A 13507-nucleotide genomic window follows, 5' to 3' on the forward strand; every position below is an offset into this window, starting at 1 on the left:
TTAGGAGGAGCAGAAGTTACTATTCTGTGCGTACACTTATACTAGTTTAGTGTGGGGACGTTTTTACATCTCTTGAAAAAGATACTCCTTAGCCCCAATTCCATTCACATTTATTTTTTGAAAAGATGCAAAACCAAAATGGGGCCACTAGAGATTTCTAGACATTACCGGAGAAATAGGGGGAAGGAAGTCTCTATTCTCTCGTGAAGTAGAGGTGGGGTCTTTGAATCAAATAAGAGTAGTGACACAATAGCCAGACTTGACTGTGTCGAGAATCTTCTGACTGAATATTAAACTCGTCGGGGGTATTCTGGGATACTGAGAAGCAAGCAAGCAAGCAAGCAAGCAAGCAAGCAAGCAAGCAAGCAAGCAAGCAGTTCTAATTTCCAAGACATACCTAACACTGTCTCTAGAGAATACTGTCTCTCCATGCCAGTTGGATATTTTTAGCAGTAGATCCAGGATTCCTGTCTTGCCTGTGCTTGAGAGAACTTAGGCATCAAGATCTTGCTAAGCCCCTAACTGTCTTACCCCTATCATCTTCTCTAATTCTTCAGGGATGGGGCAGCAATGGTAAAAGCCATCAGTTCAAATTACATCAGCTTCCCTCCTCTCCTTTCATGCCCCATGCCATAGCTGACCCACCTTACAAGGAGGAGACTAAGTTAACAAGCTCCCTTTTGGCTGGCACCTCTGCTTTAAAGCTCAAGTGCTGGGGCCTCCTGAGAGGGCAGGAGCTGCGTAGGAAAAAGCACTGAGGCATTGTGTGCTGGTTTGAGCAGGCCTTGGTAGATCCAACGTGATTCTACTTAGGTCGAGGTCAGATCTCAGCAGGGGATGTTGAAAAGGACTTGACAGGAGAGAACTGATTCCAGGAGGGCAGCCAGGGTAGCGTGTAAATATGCATGCTATACTTAGAAAAAGCATAGCCAAACACAGTACACATTCCCCAACACTTAAGACTTTTCAGGGAGAATGAATAAAAACAAAACAAAACAAAACAACAACATCAAGTAGAGAAGGCTGTAGCACTGATTGGTGATGCAGAGATCCAGATGCCAGCAGCAGTGGGTACAGCCTTGTTCTGTAGGCAACCTGAGCCTTTGCATTATTAATGGGGATGGTGTTAGCATGGTGGGGCTCCTTTGGCTGCCTGAGTTTTCTGCTTCTTCCTGGTTTTCTATGAAGAAGCTTTTGTTTTCTTCTAGGAAGGCAACACATACTCACTTAGAGAATTCAGAAGATAAACTTAAAAAAGAAGCAGGCGTTGGTGGCACAAGCTTTTAATCCCAGCACTCAGGAGGCAGAGGCAGGTGGATCTCTTTGAGTCTGAGGCCAGCCTGGTCTACAAGAGCTAGTTACAGCACAGGCTCCAAAGCTACAGAGAAACTCTCGAAAAACCAAGAAAAAAAAGCAAAATGAGGTGGAGTCTCACAAGTTAGAAAGAAGTGCTAAAAATGTTGACTTATCTATTCCACCTTAAAACTAAACTGATATACAAATAATGACTCATAATACATTTATGCCAATATTCAATCATGTTTTTGAATATACTTTTTTTTGCCTTTTGTCAATGAAAACTAAACTACCACATTTTCTTAGTTTCAAATAGTCATTTAAAACTTGCAGTTATATGCTTTAGGCCAAAACCCATCACAAATGTGAACGGACATTGCATTAATATCTTTCACTTGTTGCTAATATGGTGATTTTGAGTCTTAATTGTTATTAAAATTCTATAATAACAAATTTGTATCTGTTTTTGCTCATGCATCTCTTACTCCATTTTAATATTTTAATGTGCTTGCCTATAAATATATTGCAGATTCTGAAAAGAATCTGGGTCATCTAAAATATGACCAATTTCCATATGCAGAAATTTAGATTAAAGAAATAGAAAAGTCAATGGTGGACTATTGGGGGTGAGAAAGGGATTAGCAGGAAGGTGACAAGAGGGGGCAAGGAGACTGAATATGATCTAAACACATAGTACACGAGTGAAGGTGTTGTAATGAAACCCATAGTTCTGTACAATAGCATTTCCAATGATGTTTTCATTTACTCTGTGAGTCATATTTACAATGTAGACCACTTCGACAAAGATGTACTAATCTGAGGTGAATGATTTATTCCCAAGTTCAGAAAGAAGAGGCACTCTACTGTTTATGAAGGGTTAACAGACATAGTAACAGATCTGGCAACAGCATTTTACCAACAAGGGAAGTGATTTTCCTCTGCATTACAGAAATTTTCCTGTGCATTTATTTTGATGGTTTTTAGCTATGGTTATTGATGCAGGGGTCATAGGGTCAGAGCCCCAAACTCATTCATTGTTAAAAATAATACTGAGGGGAGACGGGAAGGGGGAACCCCAAATGGACATTTCTCATCAACAAACGAAGCCTTCAGTTCCCAGGAAAGGGTCACATCTATTCAAATTCTTGGTCAAAGGGACCACATGGGAACTCGCAAACAACCCAGGCTATTGTTTGCTCCCCACAAACCGATGCTTAGAACTACTGCTGAAGACACTTACAGAACGTGGAGAACTCAAGCTGGTGCCCACGTAGAGCCTTCACCCCTCCTGACCAGTGCTCATGGTACTGGAAGGTACTTTGCCCATTCCCGAGGGAGAAAGGTAAACAGTAATCCAGCTACAAACCCTTAGATCTACAATGGTGACCCCACTGCAAGATGTACTGGTGTAATACTGGCACAAAGCCTTTGGGACTAATCCACCCATTTCTGATTGTATTTAAGACCCACTTCATGAGACGGAACTTTGTGACTGATACTGTTTGAGTGGCCTGAAACCTAAGACTAGAAAGGTCAGGGACCTTAAGGGAAAGCAAAATACTACTTTCAGCTGGAGGGACAATAAAATGACTCCTAAAAACATCTGTGATACTCAGATTAGTGTCATCCTGAGCCATCATCAGGGATGTTTACCCATACAGTAGATGCAAATCAATTCAGAGACCCACTGCTGGATAAGGCCTAGAGAGTGATAGACCATCCTAAATGTAATGGCTTCATCAATCCCCTCTTGCAGAGCTCAGGGAAAACTGTGGAGGAGGCAGAAAGCTTTTCAGAGTCAGAAGGGGTGGAGGACACCAAGGAAACAAAGATTCCTAAATGAAAATAGGATAGTGCAAATATAAACTCACAAAGAGTATGGTAGTATACACAGGACCCACACAGGCCTTGGCCAGATGGGGTCCCAGTGTTGAGAGGGAAAGTGGACATAAGCCCTCATCCTTAACCTAGAAGCTATCTTCAATTAATAACCACTTACAAATAAAATTAGTTTTTTCAGTAGAGTCTTGCTTCATGTACAAACCACTCTTTTTTTCTTGTTTTTAATTGAGTTATACCTTTCTCTCCACTCCTCTCCCTTCCTCCCTTCTCCCCTTCTACTCTCTCCCATGACCACCCTCCCCAGTTTACCCAGGGGATCTTGTCTTTTTCTTTCCTATGTAGATCCATGTATGTTTCTCTTTGTTGTCTAGGTTCTCTAGGGTTGTGGACTGTAGGCTGTTTTTCTTTGCTTTATATACAAAAGCCACTTATGAGTGAGTACATATTATATTTATCTTTCTGGGTCTGGGTTACTACACTCAATATGTTTTTTTAATAGATCCATTTGCCTGCAAATTTAAAGATGTCATCACTTTTTACCATTGTGTAAGTGTATTGCATTTTCTTTGTCCATTCTTTGGCATCTAGGTTGTTTCCAGGTTCTGGTTATTACAAATACTGCTGCTATGAACATTGTTGAGCACATGTTCCTGTGGTATGATTGAGCATCATTTGGCTGTATACCCAAAAGTGGTATTGCTGGGTCTTGAGGTAGGTTGTATTTTAATTTTCTGAGAAATAGCCATGCTGATTTCCAAACTGGTTGTACAAGTTTGCATTCCCACCAGCAATGAAGGAGAATTTCCCTTACTCCATATCCTCTTTTCCATAGCTGTCATAGGTGTTTTTGATCTTAGCTCTTCTGACAAGTATAAGATGGAATCTCAGAGTGGTTTTGATTTGCATTTCTCTAATGGCTAAGAATGTTGAAAATTTTCTTAAGTGTCTTTTAGCCATTTGATATTTGTCTGTTGAGAGTTCTCTGTTAAGGTCTATACCCCATTTTTTATTGTATTTTTTATATCAAGTTTCTTGACTTCTTTATATATTTTGGAGACCATTTCTCTGTCTGATGTGGGGTTGGTGAAGATCTTTTCCCATTCTGTAGGCTGCTGTTTTGTCTTACTGACCATGTCCTTTGCCTTACATAAGCTTTTCAGTTTTGGAAGGTCCCATTTATTGTTTATCTCAGTCTCAGTGTCTGTACTACTGGGGTTATATTTAGGAAGTGGTTTCCTATGCCAAGTGTACTTCCTATTTTCTCTTCTATGAAACACACAGGAGGACCAATGGAATCAAATTTGAAGACCTGGATATCAATCCACACACCTACAGACACCTGATTTTTGACAAAGAAGCTAAAAATATAAAATGGGAAAAAGAAAACATATTCAACAAATAGTGCTGACATAACTGAATATCAACATGTAGAAGAATGCAAATAGACTCATATCTATCACCAAGCACAAAACTCACGTCTAAATAAATCAATTACCTCAACATAAAGCCAAACCACACTGAACCTCATAGAAGAGAAAGTACAAACCATTTTTAAGACCAGGTTCAATGCCCATCAGTAGATGATGTACACAAAATGAACTCAATGACACTTTTGGAGGTACTTTGTCTTATAATGTTTTGTCAGGGATCTTTGTTGTTTTGAACCTTACAGGTCCTTTGTCTATATATTATGGCTTCTGGTTTCATGTTTTTATGGGATTTCTACATGTTCAAATAAATGCATTTATCTGTGTGTAAAAATTAATAGTAATATTAGAGAATCTGAAATTACTTTCCACTTGAGAATAAATAATTATATGTTTCTACTTAGATTTATTGCTAAATTTATTAACAGCTCCTCACTGATCTGGTGAGTCCCATAGGCCTTGTGGAGTCTGGGATTCAGAACCAGGAAAACAGGAAACACAAAGTGAAGACAAATGGTCTCTCCCTTTCTCTAGTGTCACCAACGTCTCGGTTAGGAAAAGCTGCTCAAAGAAGTAACTTCCAATATATGAGTTTTCTGAGTCTTGCAATACTAGATTATTAATGATGGCGACTGTGTATTTCTTTATAAAACCCGCAGATCCAGTGCATCAGCTATGTAAAAGTGAATCCCAACTTTGTAGGAAAAGGATGATTGCATATTGCAGCCACACAGCTGCATTCATCAGATGATAACACTAAGACTAGTCTGTGAACATTATTTTATCCTGAAGCTTTCAGAGAAAAAATGTTATATGTAAGGGAAAAAAAAAGCCCAAAATATTTTTAGCATTTTCAAACTCACCTAAATCCCACTAGAACTAAGATTAAGAGGGGAGAATGGATATTAATTAATGATCAGACCTGTCTCAGGGCACCCTAATCTATGCTTCTTGTCATCTGTTGTACTAATTTCAAAGTGACACCATGAAATTTTCTCATTGGCTTACACGAAGCCAACGTCACTTGGAATCAACACACTCAAAAACAAATTCGTCCATTGCACAGCATAGGTTTGAGGGGTGTGGAAATCTCTAGTATTCTGAGACTGATCTATGACTCTCTCCTCGACAGGCACAGAATTGTGGTGGAACAGCCGTTCTACCACCACACTGATCTTTTTTCCTTTAGATTTCAGCAGATGTTTCCACTTTTCAGATAAGTCACAAAAATTGTCATTTCCATCATAGACTGAAGGATGGAGTATTTCCTTTCAATTAGGCTATCTGGAAGTCTCCGGCCTGCCTTAACCACTCTTCCCGGTCTCTGCTCTTGACCAATGGTTTGTGTGACAGGATCTGTGGTCTGACCTATTCTTTGGACTGGCCAAGATGCTCTTAATAAAATTCATAGCCATGTCTGCATAGTTATATATATTAGTTATTCTTTATTAAAAGAGCAATGAAATGATATTTATTTCAATGTTAATAAGTATACATAAAATATGATAAATCCTATTTTACTTCATAGGAATTAAATTGTTAAAAACATGTAACAGGAATTATCAAGATGGAGGAAAGTAAAACAAGCTGTACCTTACAGAGAAGGATAATAACTAAGAAGTCCAAAGAATGTGGCCCTGATGATAAACTCACGTAGGCCTGTCTGATTGCCCCTTATGTTTTATCATCTTTCAAAGGTGACTCACAGCCAAGCACTGGACTGAGCTCTTGGAGTTCAGTTGAAGAGAGGGAGGAGGGATCTTATGACCAGGGGGCAGTCAAGATCATGATGGGGAAACCACAAATAGCTAACCCTAGCCAATGGGAGCTCACAGACACTGGATTGACAGCTGGAGAACCTGCATGGTTCTAGGCCCTCTAAATGAGGGTGATAGTTATATGGCTTGATTTGTTACTCAGGGTCTGGCAGTGGATCAGGACTTTCCCCAAGTGAATGAACTGGCTTTTTGGAGCCCATTCTCTTTGGTGGGATACCTTGCTCAGCCTTGATACAGTAGGGAGGGACTTGGTGCTGCCTCAACTTGATATGCCAGACTTTGTTGACTCCCTAAGGGAGGCCTTACCCATTCTGAAGAGTGAATGGGGGATGGGAAGAGGAGGGAGGGGAAGGTGGTGTTGGTAGGTATGTAAATGAAAAAAATTTAAATAAAAAAGATTTAGGCTTATATTCTAAACTCATTTGTGCTTCACATACTGCTTACAGGCAGGCCAAATGTAATTTCATGCAGTATTTTTTTTAATTGATTTTTATTGAGCTCTACATTTTTCTCTGCTCTCCTCCCTGCCTCTCCCCTCCCCTTCAACCCTCTCCCAAGGTCCCCATGCTCCCAATTTACTCAGGAAATCTTGTCTTTTTCTACTTCCCATGTAGATTAGATCTATGTATGTATGACATGCAATATTCTTAATGAATTGAAACGAAACCAAGTTTCGTGATGACTACAAAGGGTTGGGTAAATCAAGGAGTCTTCATGAATATTGTATTAAAAAAGAACAAGATGGAATATAAAGGATTTCTTGTGTAGACATCAACAAATTATTAAATACGACATGACAAACATCCGTTTCTCCAAAGCTCATGAAAATAGAATTTCCAGATTTCCTTCCTATGATCAAGAAGAAGACACGCCAGAGGAACTCTGACGTTATCCTATTCCCACCAGAACCCCCAGGAAAACAGTCCCGACAACGCTTGGCCAATGGCGATTATCTTCTCTCTCCTTCTTTAATGACACAGGAAACGGCAGCATGGGGACCGGCTAGTTTTCATTCACTTACGAAGGACAACAATCATAAAATCCCATTATATTTGGCTTAGTGGAGATTTATTTATAAAAACAAAAGAGCAGAGAGAAAATACAAAATTAGCTTGTTAGGTCTAAGCAGGTCAGTCACACTCTGAACATTTTCTTTTCCTGTGGCTGAGAGTGGCTGGAGACACGCAAGCTTCTCTGTGTACTTTCTGGACTTCGTCCTGCCTCAGCCTAGAATCTTGGAGTGAATCTGGCACCTCCTGCCACCACAGAACACCAGCTCCTATATTCTGAGAATAGCAGAGTCTCAGTAGAGAGCCTGGAGCTACAAGCTGTCTCAAGCCACCCCTCTAATATGTTAGTTACTTCTCAGTTGGCCCATGTCTGTTGCCGCATTGTTCACTGTAGCCACCTCCAGCTACATATGGCCATCGAACAGTTGAAACATGGCTGGCCCAAACTAGGTGTACAAATAGTGGAAAATACACATCAATATCAATGATTCATTAAATAAAGTATGTATATTAGTTTAATTCATATATTGAGATAGATAAAATAATTAGAATTAATTTTACTTGGTTATTTCGTTAACTACTAAAAATTTAAATTATATAAATGGCTCATATGACATTTTTGCTGGAAATTGCCATTCTAGGGATTTACATATATTGTGGTTTCAATTTCTTAGTCTTTCTCAGACTGTAGGTAGTAAGCCATGGTATAACCTCAAAATTAAAAAAATATATATATCAAGAAGTAAATAATTAGATATGAGAAGTTTCTGGATGGTTTCAATTATAGGACTTATAAAAATTGAGTTAAGGTATTTATGGTAATACAGATAAAGGTAAAGGGTCTGATATGGTGACAGATAGCTTCACACAAATATTAGCTGCCTGAGAGCCCATATTGTACCCCCTGTCATTCTAGGGACTTATTCTCAACAATGGCAGCAACTTGTCTGCCAGTGTAAGACAAAGGGCACCATATATCCAGCTTCTTTTTTTAAAAAATTCCTATGATCTAGCAGTGAAAAACAAATCCCCAAAAGGATGTTCTGCTGAGTTTCTACTTTTATTAAACGGGCAGTTGGGCAGACAACATTGTGATCAGATTTCCAGAGCAGAGTCTGGGTGGAGAGTTCTCCCCGTTTTCAGATCACTGAGTCTAGAAGGAAAGAGGTGGAAAGACTAAGAACCAGCGAGTCCAATACCAACAGCTCTGTGTTTTCTACAGTAAAAAGACGAATGAAGAATTCTTTATATACACAGATGGTGAAGGTAGGCAGTTCAGAATCGAGGCATAGCTTTTTCCTTGCGACTTTCACCAATCACTGTTCATTTTTCCTGGAAAAGGAGATGGATAGGTTAGATGCTGAAACTCATTGAAACTACAGGAAGGTGGTCTGTACCAAGACCTCACAATATTATATTAAATCATGTTCACATTCTATATGCTGTGATGGTTATCACCTGAGAATTTCCTATGCACCAAAAGTTGAGGTGAACACACAAACATGGGTTAACTCTGCTATGGATTGCCTGTTTCCTCATGACAGTAAGTGCTGTCATTTACGGCCTCTCATAGATAAGGAGATTACACATGAAAATTTAATGACTTTCAAAATTCTCATTAGATCTTGCCTCTGGCACAATCCTTCATTACTTAAATAAATCTATTTTTGTATAATCTACAGGTAAGTTCCATGACGTAGTTTTTGTCAAGTTACCTACACAGGATGAGAGTTACAGGGAAGTGTGGTCCAAGGCTATTCTATTAAATTGAACTTTCAGTAAATTACTGAGGTCGCTTTGTCCTAAGATGTATACTTAAGTGGGATTATAAAGAGGGAAAAGAGTATATTCTTCATCCAATAAAGTGAGACGTAAGCCGCTAAGGATTTGGATGCAAAACTAGCAACCGACTGTGGACTAGAATTGGCTAAACCTTCTTTTGTGTGTGTATAAAGGCCTAGAGTAAGGAAATGAGTTGCAAATTTTCATGCGAAGGAGATGGAAGGTTCCAGGTCTCAACCAATTGCAATGTGTCTTCCCACTGTTTGTTCACCTGAAACCAGAAACCTCCCAAACTGTGTTTTCCCTCACAAGGCAACACAGTTGATTAATTATTTACAAATCAAGTGGAACATTTACCAATTCTGTGCCCAATTTGCATGGTATCATAATAGAGTATAATAATAAATATTTCTATTAAATATCAGTATCGGAATATTATTTATTAGATATAATTAACTTTTTTGAAATAAATTTAGTTAAATTAATTTATTAATTCAAATTAAATAACAACCATGTCCATATTTCTTTTTCTTCTAAGTTCATACTTTAGAAATTTTCGTAAATTCCATCTTTGGGTTGATAATGATGATGATGACAATAATTATAGATGCCATTAATTCTTAGATGCTATGACAAGTATTCTAAAGTCAGTGTATATTGAATGCTTTCAATAATTCATTGAGATATTAAGAGTAATTATGTGATTCACTAGAAATATCCTATATGAAAACCATCAAAAAAACTAACCTATGTTTAGCATACTACACCACATTGTTTTCATTTAAATGCTTCTCTCTTATCTAGTTCATTGTTATCTAACCTGTGAAAGGGATTTCAGACAGAGTTACCAGGGAGACTTTCAAAGTAAGTAATACATGTTCAAGTATTCTGTTAGGTATTTAAATAAGAGGCCAATTTTCAGCATTGAGGAAAATTAAATTCTTTGCAATACACAACGACATAAGCATTACATAGAATTGGTATCAATCCAGCTGTTATGACCTGCCTCTCTTAGCCTCCATCTCGTCTTATAATTGGCATAAGCTTATTACCACATGCTCCAATAATTACTTTATCATCCTGGTAATAATGTGGATAATTCTCAAGTCATATGACCTATTAGTGTGACTTCTCTGGTCAGACAAATTCTTATTTCCCAGTGCATGAAGCAAATCAGAACCCACAGCAGCTACCACCATAACCAAAAGGCCAGTGCACTCACAGATGCAGGTGTTTCCAGGTTGCTGCTCTCCTCACACTTCCCTTGACTACGTATGCGTGTATTAGTCTGACGGATCCTAAAAGAGAAGAGATGCTTCAATGACAGGAAAAATATTCAGATCTAATGATAAACAGATGTAGGTGACATTTCTAGATATAAAGCATTGCCACCATACTACCAAAGAAATTTGTCACAGGGAGGCTGTGAGAAGGTGAATGATAAGTCTAGGGACAATGACAAGTTTTTGCAAAATCAGTATTTGAGAAGAAAATCAACCAAACGAAAACAAACAATGAAAGAACTAAACAGCTCTTGCACTTAACCTATACTTTCATATCCAAGTTCTTCTCAGTTATCAGTGAACTTGGTAGCTTAAGGAATAGTCTCCACCTTCTTCCAAGGAAGAAACTGAGATTTCACATGATGAGATAACTGGCGAGCATGTATAGTCAGTGTTAAAGCTAAGAACAGACATCATATATGGCATTCATCTAGCATACATTTATTGCATGGTATTAGCTCCTTCAAGAAGGCTTAGAGATGCTGGGAAACCAATCACTGTCTTACAGTCATACAATTTCTTAGGCATTGTAAGTGGTACAGCCACTATATATGTGGTGGTTCTCAACTGCTTTCTCTTCCTGTATGCCAGATAGATGATGGTCACACTTTCATGAATCTACACAGTCTTATAGAGGTGCTCTTCAATCATTGTGATCTCACCACTGCTCTTTCCTCTTTTCCTATTACTCTATTGCCTTTATGAAGTAATAGAGACAGGCAAGTATAATAAAAGGATACTGTTATATACTTTTCATTTTAAGAAAGTGAACACATTTTGAATGTTGGGATGGTGACAACAGATAACTTGAAATAAATATCTAGTTAATATCAGAGCACTGCTATAGGCAATTGCAGTTGGCAACCTTCACACTGGAAGAGGAGATGGTGTGATGTGGGTACTTACAGGTTTTCATGACAGAGCATGCAGGGGTTGGCGTAGGTTTGGCCATCATCCCCACAGACAGGCTGAATATTCTTTGGGCAAAGATAACCCATCCTGGGCAATATTCGGTAGTGTTTGCATATGTCAGAGTCCTGCACAGGTAGAGTAGAGAGCAAAGTTGCTTAAGACTTTCAAGGGATTATATGGGATTGGAGAAATATTGGTTTTCCTAATGGCATCTGAGTCAATGATTAAGAACAGGACTGTGGTGCATTACTCAAATGCATTCAGTATTACACATCATATTGGGTGGGCATAACCTCCTGCCTTTGGCTTCTTTTAACTAGAGAATATTAGTGTGCCAAAAAGAAACAAAACCAAAAATAACAGTGACAACTCTCCCTCCCCCGTAAAAAAAAGAAGCAGTAAGTGGAATTCTTTAATGATCTGAGGCATAGTAAGCTAGGACATGCTTCTAGGAAAGAGTCTGGAATAATATTCATGCTAGAAACAATATCCACTCTTAATGAATTCCCTTTGCAATGACCCTTGGTGTGGACCTGCCTCTTTAAGATACTGGCCATTCTAAGAGATCAGATTCTGGTCTGAAAAAAATTAGTCCATACCTCCCTTACTAACTCTGGTCTCTACCTCCCCAGGAGCTACCCTGGTTTCTATCTTCTGTGGTGGCAAAAAGAAATATGCAAAACCCGTGCTTCCTTATCTCTGTAACACTACCTCCTGTGTGAATGGCGAAGACTTGTGAACAAATTGTGCTCACTGGGCCGAAAACTATCATGATGCTTCCCCTGAGCTGGCTTTCAGCTACAGGCTCCCCAACCACTGGAAAACAGAAGCTACTGGCCTAAGATTTCAAGGAGAAACTCCTTACCTCGGAGGAGCTGGAAAATCCTGGACCCCCTTCTTCTTTAGTAACTCTAATGTGTGATGGATTTCCTTGGAGTCCAGGCCTTTCCAAAGCTTCCTTTTCACTAGAAGAAGAAAGGAAAAAAAACATTAAAAAATATGTGCAAAACCTTTGTAACATCTCATAGAAAGACGTCTGTCCCAGGAAAACATGAGAGAACTGTAGAGAATTCCATCAGGATATGACCAGAATGAGATGCTTTAAAAGCACACAAAGGTGACCAACACTGAGCAGCACCAACAGTCCATCCCCACGGCAGGAACATTCTCTGCGAGAAACTAAGGAGTATTGATGCCGTTTTCATGGGTGCTTTTAACCCTCATGGTGTCCACTCGTCTTTAAATGTGTTTGTTCACTAGTCAAATCATTTAGCCCTTGAGACCCTTATTTAATGAATGCATTTTTGGGGCATAAAATTTTGTATTTTTTAATGACTTTTTTGGGGGTCTCATGTGGTTTTAGATCAAGGATTTGGAATGAGTGCCCTGGTGAGGAGACACTCCTTCACTTCCTGTCTCCAAACCCAAGCACTCTTTCTTCTACATCGGTTGTCTTAACTTGCAGCCCTTGGCCATATTACTGATTCTCTTGGACTCAGGAGCACATACATGTGTTCCAGCAGCAATTTGTAAAACTGTGTGCCCCCTGCTGGCTGAGCACAATGAGTTTACTCACAGGACAGCTCTGCACATGTGGCACTTGTGTTGATAGAGAGCTCCATCAGTACCAAGCATTGGGTCATCCTTTTGTGAACAGAGAAGCTTGTCATTCCTCATGAGCTTTCGAAATTCGCTGCACTCATCCTAGGGAATGAGATAGGGAGGTGAGCATGGGCTTTCCCTTTGTTGGTGGATGATTTTCTCAAACTCAGTTTTAGGAGATATCTTTTGGCTCCAGGCTGGTACTCACTTCGTTGATCCCAGTCATGGAGGGCAAAGAACTCCTGGCCTGCCTAGGTTTTGCATTGCCTGCTGTGTTGTGAACTTCTCCACACTGGTCCTGAGAGGTAGAAAAACATAAGAAAAGACTTGATAGGCATGTCTCACCTCCTGCTGATTCGCCTGCCTATCATCTGTCCTTTCTCCCCTTTCCACAACCTTAAACCAAGGAGAATCTCAAAGCACTCTAGGCTAAAGAGAATATGATGACCACTGTGGAATGACCAAGGGATGATATCTGCCTTCTTTTGAGTCTTGAGAAGAGAGAAAGTACTGTAATACATGTATACTACTGATTCATGGATGCGGAGAATATCATCTGGAGAGAAGAGAAGATA

The 13507-nt window shown here is 39.3% G+C and overlaps 1 protein-coding gene across 1 annotated transcript in view; it reads right to left on the minus strand.

Annotated features, from left to right (window-relative positions):
• Positions 1-5569: 5569 nt before the first annotated feature.
• Spink5 (serine peptidase inhibitor Kazal type 5) overlaps positions 5570-13507 on the minus strand; it is a 63843-nt gene continuing 55905 nt past the window's right edge. Inside the window, exons 27-32 of the mRNA XM_075971125.1 lie at positions 13141-13230; positions 12907-13034; positions 12196-12295; positions 11325-11455; positions 10358-10433; positions 5570-5773 (exon numbers count right to left, since the gene is read on the minus strand). Of these exons, the coding sequence (XP_075827240.1) occupies positions 5570-5773; positions 10358-10433; positions 11325-11455; positions 12196-12295; positions 12907-13034; positions 13141-13230 (729 nt within the window). The remainder of the gene's footprint in view (positions 5774-10357; positions 10434-11324; positions 11456-12195; positions 12296-12906; positions 13035-13140; positions 13231-13507) is intronic.

Source organism: Microtus pennsylvanicus, chromosome 4, assembly GCF_037038515.1.
Source record: "Microtus pennsylvanicus isolate mMicPen1 chromosome 4, mMicPen1.hap1, whole genome shotgun sequence".
In the NCBI taxonomy this organism is placed as follows: domain Eukaryota; kingdom Metazoa; phylum Chordata; class Mammalia; order Rodentia; family Cricetidae; genus Microtus; species Microtus pennsylvanicus.